The 17,658-nt window shown below is 39.5% G+C and overlaps 2 protein-coding genes across 7 annotated transcripts in view; both read left to right on the top strand.

Moving 5' to 3' along the window:
• The window catches only part of LOC118409729 (3-oxoacyl-[acyl-carrier-protein] reductase FabG-like), an 876,245-nt gene that overhangs the window by 459,626 nt on the left and 398,961 nt on the right, over positions 1–17,658 (top strand). The window lies entirely within an intron of this gene.
• The window catches only part of LOC118409689, a 34,668-nt gene that overhangs the window by 10,430 nt on the left and 6,580 nt on the right, over positions 1–17,658 (top strand). For all 6 annotated transcript variants that reach the window (XM_035810918.1, XM_035810913.1, XM_035810917.1 and 3 more), the window contains 2 exons: positions 2,915–3,025; positions 17,053–17,610. In XM_035810918.1, the coding sequence (XP_035666811.1) occupies positions 17,220–17,610 (391 nt within the window). In that variant the 5' untranslated portion in view covers positions 2,915–3,025; positions 17,053–17,219. The remainder of the gene's footprint in view (positions 1–2,914; positions 3,026–17,052; positions 17,611–17,658) is intronic.

Raw genomic sequence — 17,658 nt, 5'->3', positions numbered from 1 at the left:
TGACTTTTTGTTCTGGTTGTAAATTGATTCAAGGACTTTGCACTAGTACTACTACTAGCAGGGGGATTTAAGGAGGCATTGGTGTTTTAAGCTTGCGATTCATTGAGACAACTGTTACAGTACTAATTCATCGTGGTAATGCAATGCAGTGAGGCCAAACACAAAGTTCAGCATAAAACCACCATACATATACAGTATAGTCTCCTACAGCCTCAACAATTTAGAATGTCTGTCCTCTCTCAATCATTAATATCATAAGTACAACTTCCATGGACAGGAGTCATAGTTTTATAGTTGAAACGTTTGTTGTAAGTCATTGCTTTACACATTCAAGCTCCACAGGTATTTGCATTTGCGATTTTGGAAGGTCTGTATTGTCGGTAGATAAATATACACGTACTCTTAAACCAGACAAGTAAACAGTGCAGCCAAATACACTACACTGGGATTGTTCCTGATGTCAAGAAGCTAGCCAAGGTAACTTTGCCATTTGTTACTCATAGACAAGTTTATTGGTGTTATGACTGTCTTTCCTAATGGCACAACTTTGGGTATCAGGGATTCAAATCCAGAACCTCTTGGGCCTGTCAGAGGGTCAAACAACCTTACTGATAATTTACCACCGATGCCTTCTATAACCATTATATGTATCAAAATCACATGTACATTTTGTAGTAATCAGTAGATTTGCCCCGAAATTAGATAATTCATAATCCACACATAAAACAACTGTCAAAGACATCATAACTATTGTTTCTGCAAACTTTGAGATACACAAGGAAAACAAAACTACAACATACCAAAGATGCGGTATTGTAATCAAAAGCTTCATGATTTTTATCTTTGCTGTGTGGTGATATGGCCCATTTGTGTCTTTATAATGAGAAAGTTATCACATGCCCTCAAAACAGATGAGCTGACAGTTCTTTTTAATTTGGGCACATTGTGAAGAATACATGCCCTAACTACATGTGTCAATAGCAGGGAAACATTTTGTGTGTCGTGATAGCAATGTTATCGGCCAGACCAAAGTCTTGCTTGTTTTCTTTCTAATAGTTTTCGTCATCAATTACTGATGACGGTGACAATGCACACAGTACTGAAATCAATTTCAGACAAGCTGTCGTGAATAAGTTTTCTACACAAGAGTTCAACTGTAACGGCCACCTCATTTATAGCCTTCTGCGGTCAACATAGGTGTGATATCTAACTGTGTTTTTTAATCATTGTTTCAAGTTTTTAAAAAAGGCTTTTTTGGGTATAGGTTAATCCGTAAAGTTAATTCAATGTTAGGGTTAGCCCAGCCGTTTCCAAGCAGTGTGGTTTTAACTGTTTCTACCTTAGGTACAGATAAGACAAACACAAGCAGAGCAATATTTATAGCAACTTATTAGTGATAAAGTTACACAGTGTCTATATTCTTAAGTGACTATTAATCATTATAACTGAATCAAGTCTTGTCCAAGTTAATGTCAAGGATTTGATGGCGCAGGCTTAAGTCGCTAGGTGTAATCACGCCACACCTTTGGCCTCACTTTGATACCCAAGGGTACTTAAGGATATAGAGTGTAAATTGGTTAAATACTTGACACTGATGAAAGAATGCTTCTTGTGGCATGCACATGGGCAAGCAAACATGTACCTCAAATACTTGAGAGAGGAGAGAGCCTTGCCGCAGCTCGGAAAGCAATTAAGTCCAGGTGGTGTATGATGTTTTATGATCCTGTGTAAGTGTAACGGTTATGGTAATCACAAATAGGGAATTCACATGACATTGTATACAGTGTAACGGTTTGTGTGCCTTGTGAGAATAGAGACTTTTTAGATAGATTAAAAAAATTCAAATTCCTGAAGATTCAAAATGTACCTGGAAAAGTTGCAGTTAAAGGAAGAGAAGCACCTCAACTGACTACTAGTACTGCAGCGAGCATATACATTTTGTATTATATTGCAAACTACTATTGGACAGATTTCAGTGTACCCGATATAACTTTGAAATATAACTGAGGGCCTACATGGGGGGATCCTGGCAATGCTTAATGGTAAATTTAGAAGTGTAATGGTTAGGCTTAATGGTAGAGTCAGAAAGGCTGACAACGCTCAACGGTGAATTTGGGAGCCTCCCAATGCATTCTGCAGATCCTGGACTCAATCACCCACATGTAACGGCGGAACTTTTGTGTCAAAGCTGCTGATTGATGAGTGAGGGAGCCGGTGACATTAACATCATCTTGAACCCTTGACACACCCGAGTGTTTGGGAGTGTAATATCCAAGGGTTATCTGACGTTTGACGCCACAGGTCTACTGGTCATGTTTAATGTTGCAATACCGTTTAACGATGAATACAGGGTAACAAATAACGCGCCACGCAGAATTAAAACGTCCAATAACACTTCACGAACAACATACCGATAAAACTTAAGTTAAATTAAAGTGGCCCGGCTACGGTTAACAATGAATTGAAATAGCTTGTCTAACTCGCCTAACGGAAAAGGGCATGCAGACCTTCATATATGTTACAAAGCATAGGCCCCTATGCCAAGTCTGACCTGACTTTTAAATAAATGGTCTTTTGAAATGTAGCAATTGCAAGAATGGCATCGTGTAGTCTGAACATGTATGGTTCATTGCCTTCTCAACTGGTCATGACCCACTGCAAAGTGATCTTACCACTAACATTATGGCTATCCATGTATCCGTACCATACACAAGGGGTCTTTGACTCATTTGGATAAACTTCAATCCCGGGGCGAAGCCGATACCCCTAACAAAGCCGCGGGCGATTGTTGGCGTGCTTGTTGTTTGGGAGGAGAGCATCCGATACTCCTGTGTAATGGGGTTGCCTCAATTTGATCTGTGCATGGCATGACGGACTGTAACAGTTGCCGCTCTCCTTTTTTCAAACCAAACAGGTATAAATGTTACAACCTACTTCCAAGCAAAGCAGCTCTCATGGTGAAGACACTGTTTGAGAAGACTTTTCCTGAGAGTGAATGAAAAAGTTGGAGATGCAAGCCATTGTGGTAAGTCTGGAAAGTTTCTGACCTTCAGTGTAAGAGATTACAAGAGAGACCATTAATCTAACTTGTATTTTCCATATACATTCAAACCTGTACAAGAGACCACCTCTAGAAAAGTGCCATCTTGTGGTGGTCCCTTACATTGTTTTCCCCATTGATTCAAGCATTAAAGAATTCTGTTTTCAGTGATCTACCTGTCTACATAGACCAGGATTATTGATCCACGAGTGCAGTGGTCTTCTAGGGCAGTTTTGATTTGCCATTACAAAGGAATACAAAATCTGTAACAGTTGAAGTGTTAACTAAAGGTAAGTTAGAATAGATTTGGGAACAAGTTAAGAAGACACAATTTATCTTGCATGATGTTACTGTTACTTCAGTAGATAATGCCCCTTTGCAGAGTGCTTTGGAGGCTTAAAAAAAAAGGAAACATCATGTGAATCAAAAGCTCATGCATGAACTACATTGTATTCTGTGAAACATCAGTGTAAGATATGAATACAGGCCCTGAGACATAGTAGATTTTTTTTTAAGCAAGAGTCATACTATTGGTAAAAAAAATGCGTTTTTCAGGCCTTTCTGGACTTAGGTCATGAATTGGTTTGAAATTTAAGGCCGTTGATAGCCTTGAACTCTGCCCTGTAAGGTAGGTGCCAGATTGCTGAATAAACTTTGACGCTTAAATCTTTGATCTCTGTTCATGGCAATGAAGTGGTTTAACATCTCTACAGGCTACAGGACTAATTTCAAGTACAAAGTTTGAATTACACAACTTGCTTACTGGTTTGTTAAAGCTTAAGAATGAGATCCTTAAATCTAAATTGATATACTATTAAGTAAGTTAAACGTAACTAAGATGATTGAAGTTGGTGTGTTCTTCTTTCTCCCTTGCTAAGTTATTTCTAATTGTAGCCTTCTAAGTACCAATTTTGTATCTGTTCAATCTGGGGTGACATAAGGCAGGGTAAGAAGGTTAACAAATAAACTACCAGCAACACGAATTGTAGCTAGAAGTAGAAAGAAGTTGCAAATATTGAACACCTGTCATATACATTTTTTGTAGATATCCACCTTCCCAAATCAAACATTAGATAGGTGGCTATACTGAAAGTTGGCGATATCTTGGGCCCAGATCTACACTGTGCCCTTAATGTACACATGTCGTCGGTGTCACTCCTGATAATACAGGTGTTATTATCACCTTGGTTCCAGATGTGTGCCCTCCCATTGTTTGCAATTTACTTTGTATTGTGGATTGTATGTCCTGTCCCTGCCGGGTTCTCTCTTTGTTTGAGGACCAGAGGAAGATGGTCTGGTATGTTTATATTACCTGCTTCTCTGACAGGCGCCACTCTAGTCCCTCTTGAAGCAGTATTTTGTGTCATCCCTGAGCTAAAAATCAGTTTGTTTCCGTTATCCCTCCTGTCAGGCCTTCTTTTGTTATTATGAATGGGAGACTCTTTGCCTTTAAAGGCTTGTTTTCTTACTTCCTCAGTCTCTTTTCATCTTTCTTTTGATTGATCCATAGCCATAATAACCATAAAGTTAGCCATAATCCCTCTTTTAATGGATGCTGTCTCCAAAACAATAATGAGGAAGTTATTTTGTTGTTTAATCTTGGTTTTTGAGTTGGTTTCAATCATTGAAAGAAATTGCAATGCCATATACTGTGAAAATAAAATAACACTGAAATGTGCATGCTGGTCTTATTTTCAGGTGTCCTCTTTATAACAATTTCATGACACCCCAAATATGCAACTGTACAACAGAGTTGTTTCAACCTTGATCTCAAAACAGCAGAAAAAAATTCTTTCCGCCAGTACATGTACATGTAAGTCCCAAACATGTAAATGAAATGTACAGTAATTAGAATTGTCTTTGTTAAATTTTAAATGTAATAGTTTGTTCCATCTTCATTACATGAGATTTTTGTTTCCTGAAAATGTTGTTTCTAAAAACATCATAGCCTTTCTAAAACAATATTTTCCTGAAAGGTAAAAGTTTGGAGAAACTCAAGAAAGGTGTATCAAATGTTCGATAGGCGGCTTCGGTGGCATGTTTTTTCTCTCTTTGCATGTTTTCAAGTTCTTTTTCATGTGCTAGAATTGTTTATTTCTTTGTAACAACTTCTGCCTTTTAACAGATAGCACTGTAATGTTAGAAAGTGCAATATCAGAATGGATCAAAACTATTTTCCACACTGTTCTGTCACTGCTGAATGGTTCTAGACAGCTGTTGTTTGCAGTAAACAAAGTTGAAGATCCTGTGATTCCAACATGCAAAACACTAGCCTGGTATCCAGCCGTATTATAGCTCCCGAGTCCCTTAAGTCCTCTCTCTTGCGGGGAGGACAGAAGAGACTTTGAAGCTGTAATACAACTGGATACCAGGCTTGCAAAACACAAGTTGCAACAATAAAATATTTCAAAGTAACATAGATGCTCTTTCTTGCGTATCCTTGTTTGCTGTCAGTGTTTAACATAGACAGAGACAGATACCTCCCCTGACAGTGTAACTTTGTTTAAGAGAAATTGAAGCTGCAGGAACGTTCTGCACTGGTAACTGATGTAGGAAAGGTAAGCAGCGTTGGAAAATTTTGTCAACATCTCACATTTCTAAAAGGATGTGAAGAACCCTAACGGTCATTTTTTTTAGTCGTTTCCCTCAGGCACATCTTAAGTTTTGTCTCATCAAAAATATGTCTTGACTTAGGAACTGAAAAGGTATTCCCATTTTCCTTGCATTTTGATAAGTTTCAAAGTCCTATCCAGGCCTTATTTGAGACTGTATTGAAGTCCTGTGTGCCTGTCTGTATGAATTTGCATTTCTCAGTGGGGAGGCTCAATGTAGTCTATGGGAATGCCTCAACTTTTGCCTTTAAATCAAGTTTATTTTCTTATTATTTTGCTCAATGTAAAGTAGTTGTAGCAAAATGATTTTATATGCATATGAGTCAGTTTGTGAGCTGCCTGATGATTTCTTGAGATAGATTATTTCGCAAGGTCTATATATGAATTAAGGCACTCGCCGAAAGGAGCAGTGGACACCGTACCGGAAATTTAGTTTCAAGCGGCGTTTTCGCTTAATCCGTTTCCTGCCACTACAACGTAACCTTGTTGTTGTAATTCACACATGCTTTTGTCGCTTGTATGTAAATTCCGTGCAATTTGAATAAAAACGGTGAAAGCATTTCTCTGCATTAAGTAAAGCCCGCCCATACGCACTCTCCCTCTGTCTCATCTTGGGAAATCCTGGGTCCACCTCAACGGGTTTGTTCTCGCTCTTTACAGAAATTTGTTCCTTTGTACATTGATAAGTCATTAATTGAACAATAATACTACAGTAGGACAATTTATGAATATACATGTGGACTGTTACGTGTGTAGAATGTTCATGTTGAAGCAGGCATACAGTACACAGAAGCTTTTTGCTTGGTCTTAACTGACTTACCGGTATTCAAGCCCGTCTAACTGTACTAAGGGTCGCTTGGTATTGATGTTAGCCCCAGATTGTTGCTGTGGATATTTTAGTGTATAGAGAAACTTTAACCAGACGTAGAATATGATAAACAAATGAAAGAATTGTAAAACCATCCTACTTTTGTCACAGTTTGGACAGGTGCCTCACCTGTATGGTCATACGTTTGAAGTGGTTAGAAATGCATCTGACATGTTTTTACAAGATATCCCTCTCACAAAGCCTTCTAAGATTTAGACAACAGCCTGCATTTCTGTTTTAATTAGAGAAGCAGTAGTCGTAGCATTTGCAACCTGTTGAATCAGTCTAGAATTTCAAAGAAAAATGTGTACTTGGTATAGCGTTGACTCATGATGCCAAGCCTTTCTAAGAATGTCTTGAATACCTGGATATGTTTTAAGATGTTTAAAAGTGTGCATACATTGAGCATTATAATGTTGCTGCATTTAGTATACATGTATCTTTTAGTTGTAAGGGCACTCAATGTACAATGTAACTATGTGAACAGATTTAAGATGGTTAACTTAAATTGACGTGCCCTAACCGTCCTTAAGTTCTTAAGCACAGTTAGGGCAACCCAAACAAATATTAAGAATTTGTTCGGCATACCAGGGTATGTTCTCCAACAGATCTTACCTATTTCGCAGATCCCTGCAAAATTGTAAACTAGGGACTGTTTTGCTGTAGTCACCTGTCGGGCCCTTTCATGTGTGAGTAACGGAGTGACAGTTCAGGTAATGTGGCATGCCTACGTTTGTCTGCAAAACTTCCTAATGAGATTAGCCTACTGTCACTCTTAAGAGCCAGAAAAAAATCTACTAGTTTAAAAGGGTTTTGCCTAAGGGCCTGAAATTCAAATCTCTGGAAGTAAAGGTGGGGAGGGGCCCTGGTTTTGTTTGCTTATCTTGCAGTTTGTATTATGCTACATGTATGCCTATCTCAAATATTGATCTTTTTTAATTTATGCAGCATAGAACTTGCTTTTAACATTTCCTTCCATATTTCTTATCTCGCCAAATAGCAAATAATGTAGAATAAATCTAGTAAAAGAAACGTCCTGTCAGAAAAGGTGATGTCATGTTGTTGGCAATTTGATCCTGACTTATTTTTCAACACCATCTGTTTCAATTAGCTCTCTCCTGGCTTGTTACACCTTGTGTATCCTTTCAAACACCTGTCGGTAAGAGGCAGGCTATGAGGAAATTCCCTGCTTTACTCTACAACAAAGGCAGGAGTTTACTGGAGTGTACAGTATCGTACATGGTGGTATATATATTGCTTACATTATATAGGACCTGGTATAGTTTGGGCTTTTTCAACTCAAGAAGAATAATCAACACAGTTGAGCATTTGTCAGGTCTAATCACTTGTTACTTTCAGGTTTGAAAATGAAAAGAAAAGAAAAATAGTAGAAGAAAAGGAGGAAGGGAAAGAGGAAATAGAAAAAAGTAGAAGAAAGAAAGTTAAGAAGGAAGAAAAGTGTATGAGGTGAGAATACATCACATTTACAATGGACTGAAAACATGTTGTGCAAGCACCCATATTAAGGTGTAGTAATGATAATGATTTCTTTCTATCTAACCGTAAGTTCTTGAAGGCATGAAATAAGATACTCAGGGACATTATGTAATATTTTCTTTTTTTCGATGTACAATGTAATCACTGCTAAGTGTATCATTATCTGCCTGGATCAAAGGTTTATCATTTGTTTCTTTGTTCCTGTCAATTCTGGATAATCACAGTACTGCTTGATCTTATGCCATTTGACTTGTCCAATGGTTCAGCTACATGTACAATGTGATGCTTGCCTGTAGTCTCCAAGCAGACCCTATGGTGCCTAAAGATAGTATCAAAGCTGGCAAAGGAGTATAGCTGGCACCGGTGCCCGTTTGACTGAGTACCCTTTGGCTGGCTATACTCCTTTTCCAGCTTTGATACTATCTTCAAGCACTGTTATATGTAGGATCTGCTTGGGGACTAGCTTGCCTGAAGGTTGATGTATAAGGATCAACGTCTATTCTGTAGAATTCAAAATGGATGTGTTGACAAATAATGCTAGGAAAATGCACTTCTGAAGCTCTGTGGTACCTGTTTCTTGGTTGCAGTACCAGTTGTTTTAGATAGGTGGCATGAGTTTGTACTGGGTAGGACTTTGCAGATCAACAAATTTACTAATGGTGTTACATATATTGAGAATGCAAAGATGAACTATTGAAACAGTAAATCTCAGAACATTTTATTAGAATAATTACCCACTGGGGGGATGTGACGTGGGGGGTACAAACTCAGCCACATTTGGGATTGTGTTCTCGCCGCAAAAGCACCACCCACATCAACTACTTTCCATGGCGAGAAGCAGAACTCCAGTTAGATGCTCTAAAGGAAGATGTCTGACAGACATCAAAATGTCAGCAGGTAAGAGACTTTCATGAAAATGAAATCTCCAATATCGTATGGTCTACCAACCTGATGATATTATTTTCTGGAATCACACACCAGACTTGTGATTGTAATTCCACTACTGTAACAGTAACTGCTGGCCCGTCTTTGTAAAGAAAACAGATATTGTATACCAAAGAGCAGTGCTGTCACTTCATGATCCCACAGATTATAGGACCATTTGCTAATGGAAATGCTCTATCTCTGCCATCTTTCTGGATTATCAGTGCCATATTGTTCAACATCTGCCTTATGCCTAATTACCATAACAATTGACTGAGGATGCCCCAGTGGTATCGATGGGATAGATCACAGAAAGATTCGGTGTGTGAGCTCATTTAGAATCTTCTTCTGAACTGTTGGGTACAATTTCTGCTGCTTAACCCCATAAATCAAAGGTAAGACATTCAATTTATATTGAAACTTCATATGTTGTTAGCCATTGTATGGGACCTGGACGCACTACTTAGTGCCTGTAGATGTTGATGAAATAAGCGATAACTGACCAAAAAATACTGTGATGGTATGATTGGAAAGGTAAAGATAAGAAGGTTTTTCACACATCCTTATCTTCTGCTCGGTGTCATTCATACTAGTACAAGTCATGTACTATGCTGTTTGAATTTTGTACAATAATTCGTCAGTGTCTGCCCAATTACTAACTCTGATATAGCCAGAAGACTCCATACAGTGTATGCACCTGTCTAAAACAAATTGTCAGGTTTGTATGTACCAGTAAGCAGCTGTTATAACATATACAAATTTGTTCTTCAAATTTGTTCACCACCAAATGAAGGGAACAGATAACTACATGTAGTGGGCATAGACTGACATTATCCAGCCCAACTAAATCGTGCCCCTTACAATGTTAGGTCTGCCAGATGCCTTGTGACAAATGCTTTGAGTGTAATAAGCTAGGGGGATCAGACCCTCATAATATGGGTTACATTGTTTACTGAGATATCATTTGATCATTTTCATTTGAGGTTTTGCCTTGGTCTTAATATATTAGATATTTACTCTAGGAAAATGTTAAAGATGCTTAGCTCAAGATATTTTAAAAGTTGCTTTGAAAAAGTCCCATCTCTTGAGATGTATAAAAAAAAATCTTGAGATCACATCAAAGAGTCTTGAGGCTTTCTGATAGCTCTTAAGATTGTTGTGAAACATCTTAAGACTGTTTAAAAATATCTCAAAATTGTCTTGAAAAAATCTCAAGATTGTTTAAAAAAATCTTGAGATTTAACACAAAATCTCAAGATTTTTTTCATTTTCAATGCTGGGGTTATTATGATCCGCTATGTAACAGTGAGGTTTTCTCAAAATATCAGAATGTGTACCTTTAAGCTCTAGTGCTCTGCTAAGTCCATATAATAATCTGCTAGCTGTTTATAATTCTTCTTCCAGAAATTGTTAAATCAGGCCTCGAAATACTTTTTTTAGCCAGGTTGCGCATGTGGCAACCTGAATCAAAAACCAACTTGCGCCATCAGCATTTCAGGTTGCGCCACTTCCAAGTTGTTACTTTCTCCAAATTACTAGTAGCTACATATCAATTATCTGTAAAAACAGTGTTCATTTCAGTGCACCCCTCCCCAGTATAGTCATCATCACACTAGCTGTTTTTCTCGCATTTCATCGACAGTATTGTACCAAACAAGCAAGAAAAAAACCTTCCAAATAAGCCTGTACATGTACTTATCGGCAAGGACATTAGGCAGTCGATGAGTTTTCTTATTTACATTGTCAAAGTTTCATGCCTTACTGCATGATTTTTCCCGCAAACACAGCGTTGGGTCATCAGATATTCTACCAATAGCAGCGCCCAGGCGCACTACGTCACGCCAAAACAGGGTGTACATTTTCTGATATCCTTTTAGTAAAGGGCCTGTAACTTAAGGATCGTTTTGTTTACCCAAAAAATCAAGTTGCGCCGTGCGCAACCTGACTTTCTGAACAACTTGCGCACAGAGAAAACTACTTGCGCGGCAGGGGTGGGCAAGTGGTTAATTCGAGCCCTGTAAATGCATATTTATATCATACTTAAGTTTTACAGTTGTGTTTATGGGATAAGTTGACATTGTTGACTTTTTTTTATAAAATACATAGGCCAGAAATATACTTCATAAGCACAATATCATACATTCTGAACCTTATGCATTTCCTAGTGATTGCAAACAAGCCCTTTAGACTTGGTTGTATACATGTAACTGATACATAGTGGATCTTAGAATGTTTTCTCCCAACCCGCAGTTTCCATCAAATGTTCTAGTTTTGTACCTTGGGGATCAGCTTTTGTCATTAACCACTTTGCCAGAAAGAAGTGAGGTACCATTAAAGGATTAAATGATTAGACTGAAACAACAGTTCTCAATCTATTTCCAAATCTCCAGCGGTTTGAAATTGCAATACTCACCAGGATATATTAATCAAGAGGTTTACTTCAGGCATATATTTGGTGATGACAAAGGTTTTAAGTTTTACTCTCTGACTAAGCTTTAAACTTAAAAGTTTAAAGCTTAGTCAGAGAGTAAAACTTAATTTTGTAACATTTTTCTAGCGTCATTTTTTTGCTACAAACAGGCTTCCTAATAACAGCCACTTGTTACTTAATCAGGGAGCTAGAAAGCCATGATGCCTCCAATATGTTACATGTGTTTTACATGCTCCTTTTGGGATTGTCAAGTTTACACACTGGAACTACTGTATGTTGTATTTTATCGAAATTCACCTGTCAGGTATTGTCATTTGGGAGATATGGCATTTAATGGCCATGTGGTTGGGCTAGCGCACAGGGTGGGCTTGATTCAGGGCTTTCCCGGCTATCCCTAAGAATTTTAAGGCATGACTTTCCTAACTCCACCCAGGGGCATACGGATACCTGGCTTTAGTTGGGGAGGCAAAAGCTGGTGCATGTATATTGAAGGAGAGCGATGAATATCTGCCTTCCAATACCTTTTACACAGTGGACAACACATCAATGAAGGTTAGACATCCTTCTAGGTAATAAGATTTTGGAAACGGTCAGATGTATTTTAAAAAGCATCCACTATCTTTCGTTAGTGACACTGAAGAGATCTGGAAGAAACTATAATTTTTTTATACAAAAGAGCAACACAATTTTGGATTGTCCAATAGTAAACAAGGTAAGACAAAGTCAAGCTGAAGACAATTTTGGAGGACAACAGCCCACTGTCCCTTTAGTCTCAAAAGGCTACTGGACCAGTACTTCATTTTACTCATAAAAAGGCAGGAACATTAACTATCAATGCTACTGGACATTGCTACGGTTCATCTGAACCCATGGAGTGTCCAGTACAGTTACATGTAGGTGCTACTGGACATTGCTATCATTCTCTTCGCCAATGGCGATGAGTATGTTTTTGTCGACTTGGGTCTGTATGTAGGTCAACAGCATATAACTCGAGAAATTGTGGATGGAACTTTGTGATTTTTGGTAGGTGTGTAGCGGTTGTCGAAAGGAATGCCAAGTTCGAAAACGATTTACCTGGCGTTTTCCTACGGTACTGCAGCGAGCTTGGTATGTTTTTTGCAGTTTGTTTTGGGCAGCATAAGTCAAAATCTAGCTGGGCGATTTTCAAGAAACTTGGTAGGTGTGTAGCGGTTTTGGAGAGGAAGGTCAAGTGCGAAAATGGTTTACCTGGCTCTTACCTACGGCGCTGTAGCGGGATTTGTATGTAAGTGCATTTGTCTGTAAGCAAGATAACTCGAGAACCCTTGAATGGATCCTGATGATATTTGGTAGGTGGGTGGGGGTCAAGAAAACGAAGGTCAAGTTCGATAATGGGCCCCCTAGTGACTGCCTAAGGTACTACAGCAAAACTTTTATTTTTGACACTTCGTGTTTTGGATATGCTGTGGTCATGATTTTTGAGTGGTAGATAGCCCTTGGGGCAGAGAGTAAGTGCTGTGAGTTTGGACCCCCTAGCGGCTTTTTGGGAACTGCAGGCACCGATTTCCTTTCAAACTTTGAACGAGAATAACTCGAGAACGTGTTGACGGATCATCAGGATTTTTTGGTATGTAGATAGAATGAGTACTTAAAATAATAATCTACATGGAAAGATGCATTTAATTGTAATCAGTGGCCAATTAACAGAAATAAACTGTTTTGTATATACATGTATCTCACTTGACCTATATCTATGGACACATCTGTTTGACAGATGTTTGTACTGGAGGAAACACTGACAAGCCGTGAGCTGGACACTGAAAAGCTTGAAATTCTGATTGACCAGGGGTGCTATCAGGTCATCTTGTACAATCAGGTCTTGTTTTGGTAGCATTTGTGGGGTTTGGGGGTAGGTACTATTTAGTAATACATGAATAAGACCTTAAAGTCTTAAATAAAGGCATGATTTAGTAATACATGAATAAGACCTTAAAGTCTTGAATAAAGGCATGATTATTTGGCGAAGAGATGGGTTCGTTGAACTCTAGTTATTTTATAGGCTCATCTGAACCCATGGAGTGTCCAGTAGAGTTACATGTAGGTGCTACTGGGCATTGCTATCATTATAGGCTCATCTGACCCATCGAGTGTCCAGTACAGTTGCATGTAGGTGCTACTGGACATTGCTATCATTATAGGCTCATCTGACCCATCGAGTGTCCAGTACAGTTGCATGTACAGTAGGTGCTACTGGACATTGCTATCATTATAGGCTCATCTGAACCCATGGAGTGTCCAGTACAGTTGCATGTAGGTGCTACTGGACATTGCTATCATTATAGGCTCATCTGACCCATCGAGTGTCCAGTACAGTTGCATGTACAGTAGGTGCTACTGGACATTGCTATCATTATACTGGCTCATCTGAACCCATGGAGTGTCCAGTACAGTTACATGTAGGTGCTACTGGACATTGCTATCATTATAGGCTCATCTGACCCATTGAGTGTCCAGTACAGTTGCATGTAGGTGCTTACTGGACATTGCTATCATTATAGGCTCATATGAACCCATGGAGTGTCCAGTACAGTTGCATTTAGGTGCTACTGGACATTGCTATCATTATAGGCTCATCTGAACCCATGGAGTGTCCAGTACAGTTACATGTAGGTGCTACTGGACATTGCTATCATTATAGGCTCATCTGACCCATTGAGTGTCCAGTACAGTTGCATGTAGGTGCTACTGGACATTGCTATCATTATAGCCTCATCTGAACCCATCGAGTGTCCAGTACAGTTGCATGTAGGTGCTACTGGACATTGCTATCATTATAGCCTCATCTGAACCCATCGAGTGTCCAGTACAGTTACATGTAGGTGCTACTGGACATTGCTATCATATCTATAGGTTCACCTGAACCCATCGAGTGTCCAGTACAGTTGCATACACCCCCACCTGCCGTGACATCTCACCTGCCAACCATGTAATTGGCTCTGCGGGCTTTGTTCACCTGTTTACGGATGACTTGAGTTGTTTACTGGCCCTATTAGCTCTGGACACATCAGTAGAGGTTATCACACCTGTCCACTTCCCGCCACTCTCTTTTTTTTATCTTCTTGATGGGAGAGTAAATCATTAGTGATCAATTACAGAGTGGATTTTTGCTGATAACATCGATAAGACTAATGGCGAGAATGTGTATTAACACATTAACGTGTTAGCACATCCGTAATTAGTCCAGTCTGGTGGGGAAATGTATATAGAAAGGTAATCTACAAAATGTATATCAACATCATTCAATCTTTTGGTTTACTCAGTTTGAACATGCCGGCATCACAATTTACAACCATCATGTGAGTTCTATCGGCACACTACTAGTTCATGAAATACAACGGTCCTAGCCTAAATTTGCCAAAGTCCGGAGTTCAGCCTACTTGAGAGCAGCGTAATATAAATCACCCCCTTAAGATTAAAGAAGGAATGTACGCTGTTTGCTATAACAGTGGAGTGCATGTAAAACTGGGACCAAGACCACTACCAAATTGTCTCACATTTTGGTATTTGGTTTAAGAGGTGATCGAGAATGCGGGTGGTAAATGTGTGCACATGGGATCTGTATGAGGCCCTATTTACCGTATGTACCCTTGAAATGATGCATGACTGAGCTATTAACTACCCACCATGCCACCCAACCCGTCATCGACCAGGCAAGAAGGTTTGGTATTTTATGTAGTCACATTTTGTCAGTACGGTATATTTGTTACGGTCAACATGTCCCTGGTAACTCTCTGTGTTGGTTGACGCTAATGGGTAGATGTTCGTGTCAACCTTTCCATTAAGTATTTGCTGCCGGTAACCTAACTGTAACAAATAGTGGGAGTGACCGGAAGATTCTAGGGTGTGTTGCCCTCGGTTTTCTCCTGGCCATTTAGCAATGTCTTGATAACCTTTTAAGTTGTAAGTAGACACCTTTAATACATGAATAGTTACATAGTTTTGACATACAGGAGTGGCCATACTGGCCCGTCTAGATCATGCAGTGAAGAAAAGAGACTGTAGACGTGTTTGTGATTGGTCATAACAAGACCTTACGTGCTTATATAGACTTTATCGGAGACAGGCGGAATTCTGTATGGTAGGAAACGTGCCCCAGACGCCAACATGAAGTTTGGTTACTTTCAGCTCTGTGTATATTGGGGTTGTGTCATCACGCCTTGTCCACTTTGTGGCCATGTTTGTGAATGGATTAGTGGGGGGTGTTCATTTGTTTGCCATAGGATTAACAATAAGGGCCTGTCTTTTCAAAATTATGTTGAGACTAAGTCTTTCAGGACCGTTGGGAGCCATTTAGCTCGACAATCCAGTCGTGTATTGAGCCAACGGCAGGACAGGTAGGTTCATGGAAGTGTTAGGGTAAACCTTCAAAAACCGCGTATAGGAGACACAAATGTAGGAGACACAAAGTATTTCTGAATCATGTCTGTAGCTTTTTCTTTAAGGGTCATTGCTTCATAATGATTTAGATAAGGTTCTGTGTATAGGTTTGATTAGAAGTGAACCCTGCCTTTTACAGTTTGCCAGAAGATTATCTTATTTACCAGCATTCAGTTCAGGTAAGATTAGTCGACGTTACATTATTGTTCAGTTCCTGAGTAAGTGTATGTGTACTACTTCCAGTATGTAAGCTTGAGGTTGGTTGATTTATTCAAGACATAGTTTTAACCACTATTGATTTTTTTAAAGGATTGGTTGTAGTGGCAAGCTAGATAAAGGCTTGCTCATTTTCTATGATGATTTCTTTGCTTATAATGACATCCATAGTGCGATTCGTGATTTATGATTCAAGATAAATCCCACAAAGGTTTAAAGTCTGTTAGTAACCCTTTTTTTCTTTTCTGATGTCTTGTGGTAAAGCAGATGTTACTTGTCATGACTCATTGTAATGTTCCCTATGACATGCTAATGTTCGTCAAAAGTCTTTAAAAAGTATTCCTTTGGTATTTATAACGTCTTAGACTTTGAGGGACTAGTCTGGTTTTGCGCACTTTGCTGTAAAGCTAGCCACGCAACCGGTCCATGTGTCTTTCAGCTTTTGACATCAAAAGGGTTGGTCATAGTATCAAATTTCATGTCCTAAAGCTCACTACCTGTCAGATCATTTGTTCATTTATGATTAAAAAATTCAGTGCCAAAGCTTTTACTTGAAATTTTGGAAATTCTAAATGATCCCTTGAAATGACAAAACTGAGGAACAGGTAGGTCTTCCACAGCCTCTAGTCTCATGGTCCCATAACTTGCACTAAGACTTTGTACCAACCTAAACGGACAAACAAAGGTGGTCGTAAAGTCAACAGTCGGAGAGTGGTAGTCAATGTTTGAGCATTTTTCGCCAACCCGTAAATCAAAGCACAACTGGCACACAATTGATAACCTTTGACAATGTCAAGACCCTCTCAAATCCGATATTTGAACCGGCCAAGGCTATAGAAAAAGAAGATGGCGTTTCTGGGATACGCTTTAATAAAGCAGCGTGTCATTTGATTAGCATTGAACAATGGGGAATTCTGCAGTCCCCATTTAGTTTGTGTACCTTCAAGGCCATCCTTGGTCTGCAGGATACTTTAGCGACATCTTAAGATGCACCCTCTTTCTTTCGGCCCGCCACCCACTCATTCGCCACTTATCGCTTGTTTTCCAGCCATTCCAGAGGGCCGGTGTTCTGTACGGGACAACATACCGTAACACGGACACCACTGTTGCCAAACAGCTGCGCTGACGTGTGAAGCCAGTACCGATTCAGAACCGTGGCCCTCCTGAAAAGGGACCCTGTCAGGCGGTGAATGCTGTCTTTTGTCATTGTGATCCATGGCAGATGCATCGGATAAGCGGTCCTCGCGACGGAGCCTCAACACGTCCCAGACGACGACGCTTACAGACCTCCTATCGTCGAACTCCAGACATGGTTCCAGTCATTCCAGAAATTCATCCTCGATTCTGTTCCAGAGTAAGATGTTTCAGTCCGCGTCTGCAGCCCTGGATGCATATATTTCAGACTACGATAAATCAAGTTCCGGTGGGAGCTACCTACAACAGTCTAGCTCTAGCACGTTGTCGCCGTTCCCTCAGAAGTTGACAGTTACATCCACTGCAAGGAAAGAACATGACCACCACAGAGGGGAGAGAAGCTTGTCGTCAAAGGCCCTCATTGATGCTTCTTATGAAGAAATGCGAAGAGCAGACTCGGAAAGAGAGAGAGGTGGGACAGTTTTCATTCATGAGAAACAAGTACATGTATCTTGATCTC

This window comes from Branchiostoma floridae, chromosome 2 (genome assembly GCF_000003815.2).
Source record: "Branchiostoma floridae strain S238N-H82 chromosome 2, Bfl_VNyyK, whole genome shotgun sequence".
Taxonomy (NCBI): domain Eukaryota; kingdom Metazoa; phylum Chordata; class Leptocardii; order Amphioxiformes; family Branchiostomatidae; genus Branchiostoma; species Branchiostoma floridae.
The sequence above is the reverse complement of the archived record's forward strand: the minus strand, read 5'-3'. Positions and strand labels throughout refer to the sequence as shown.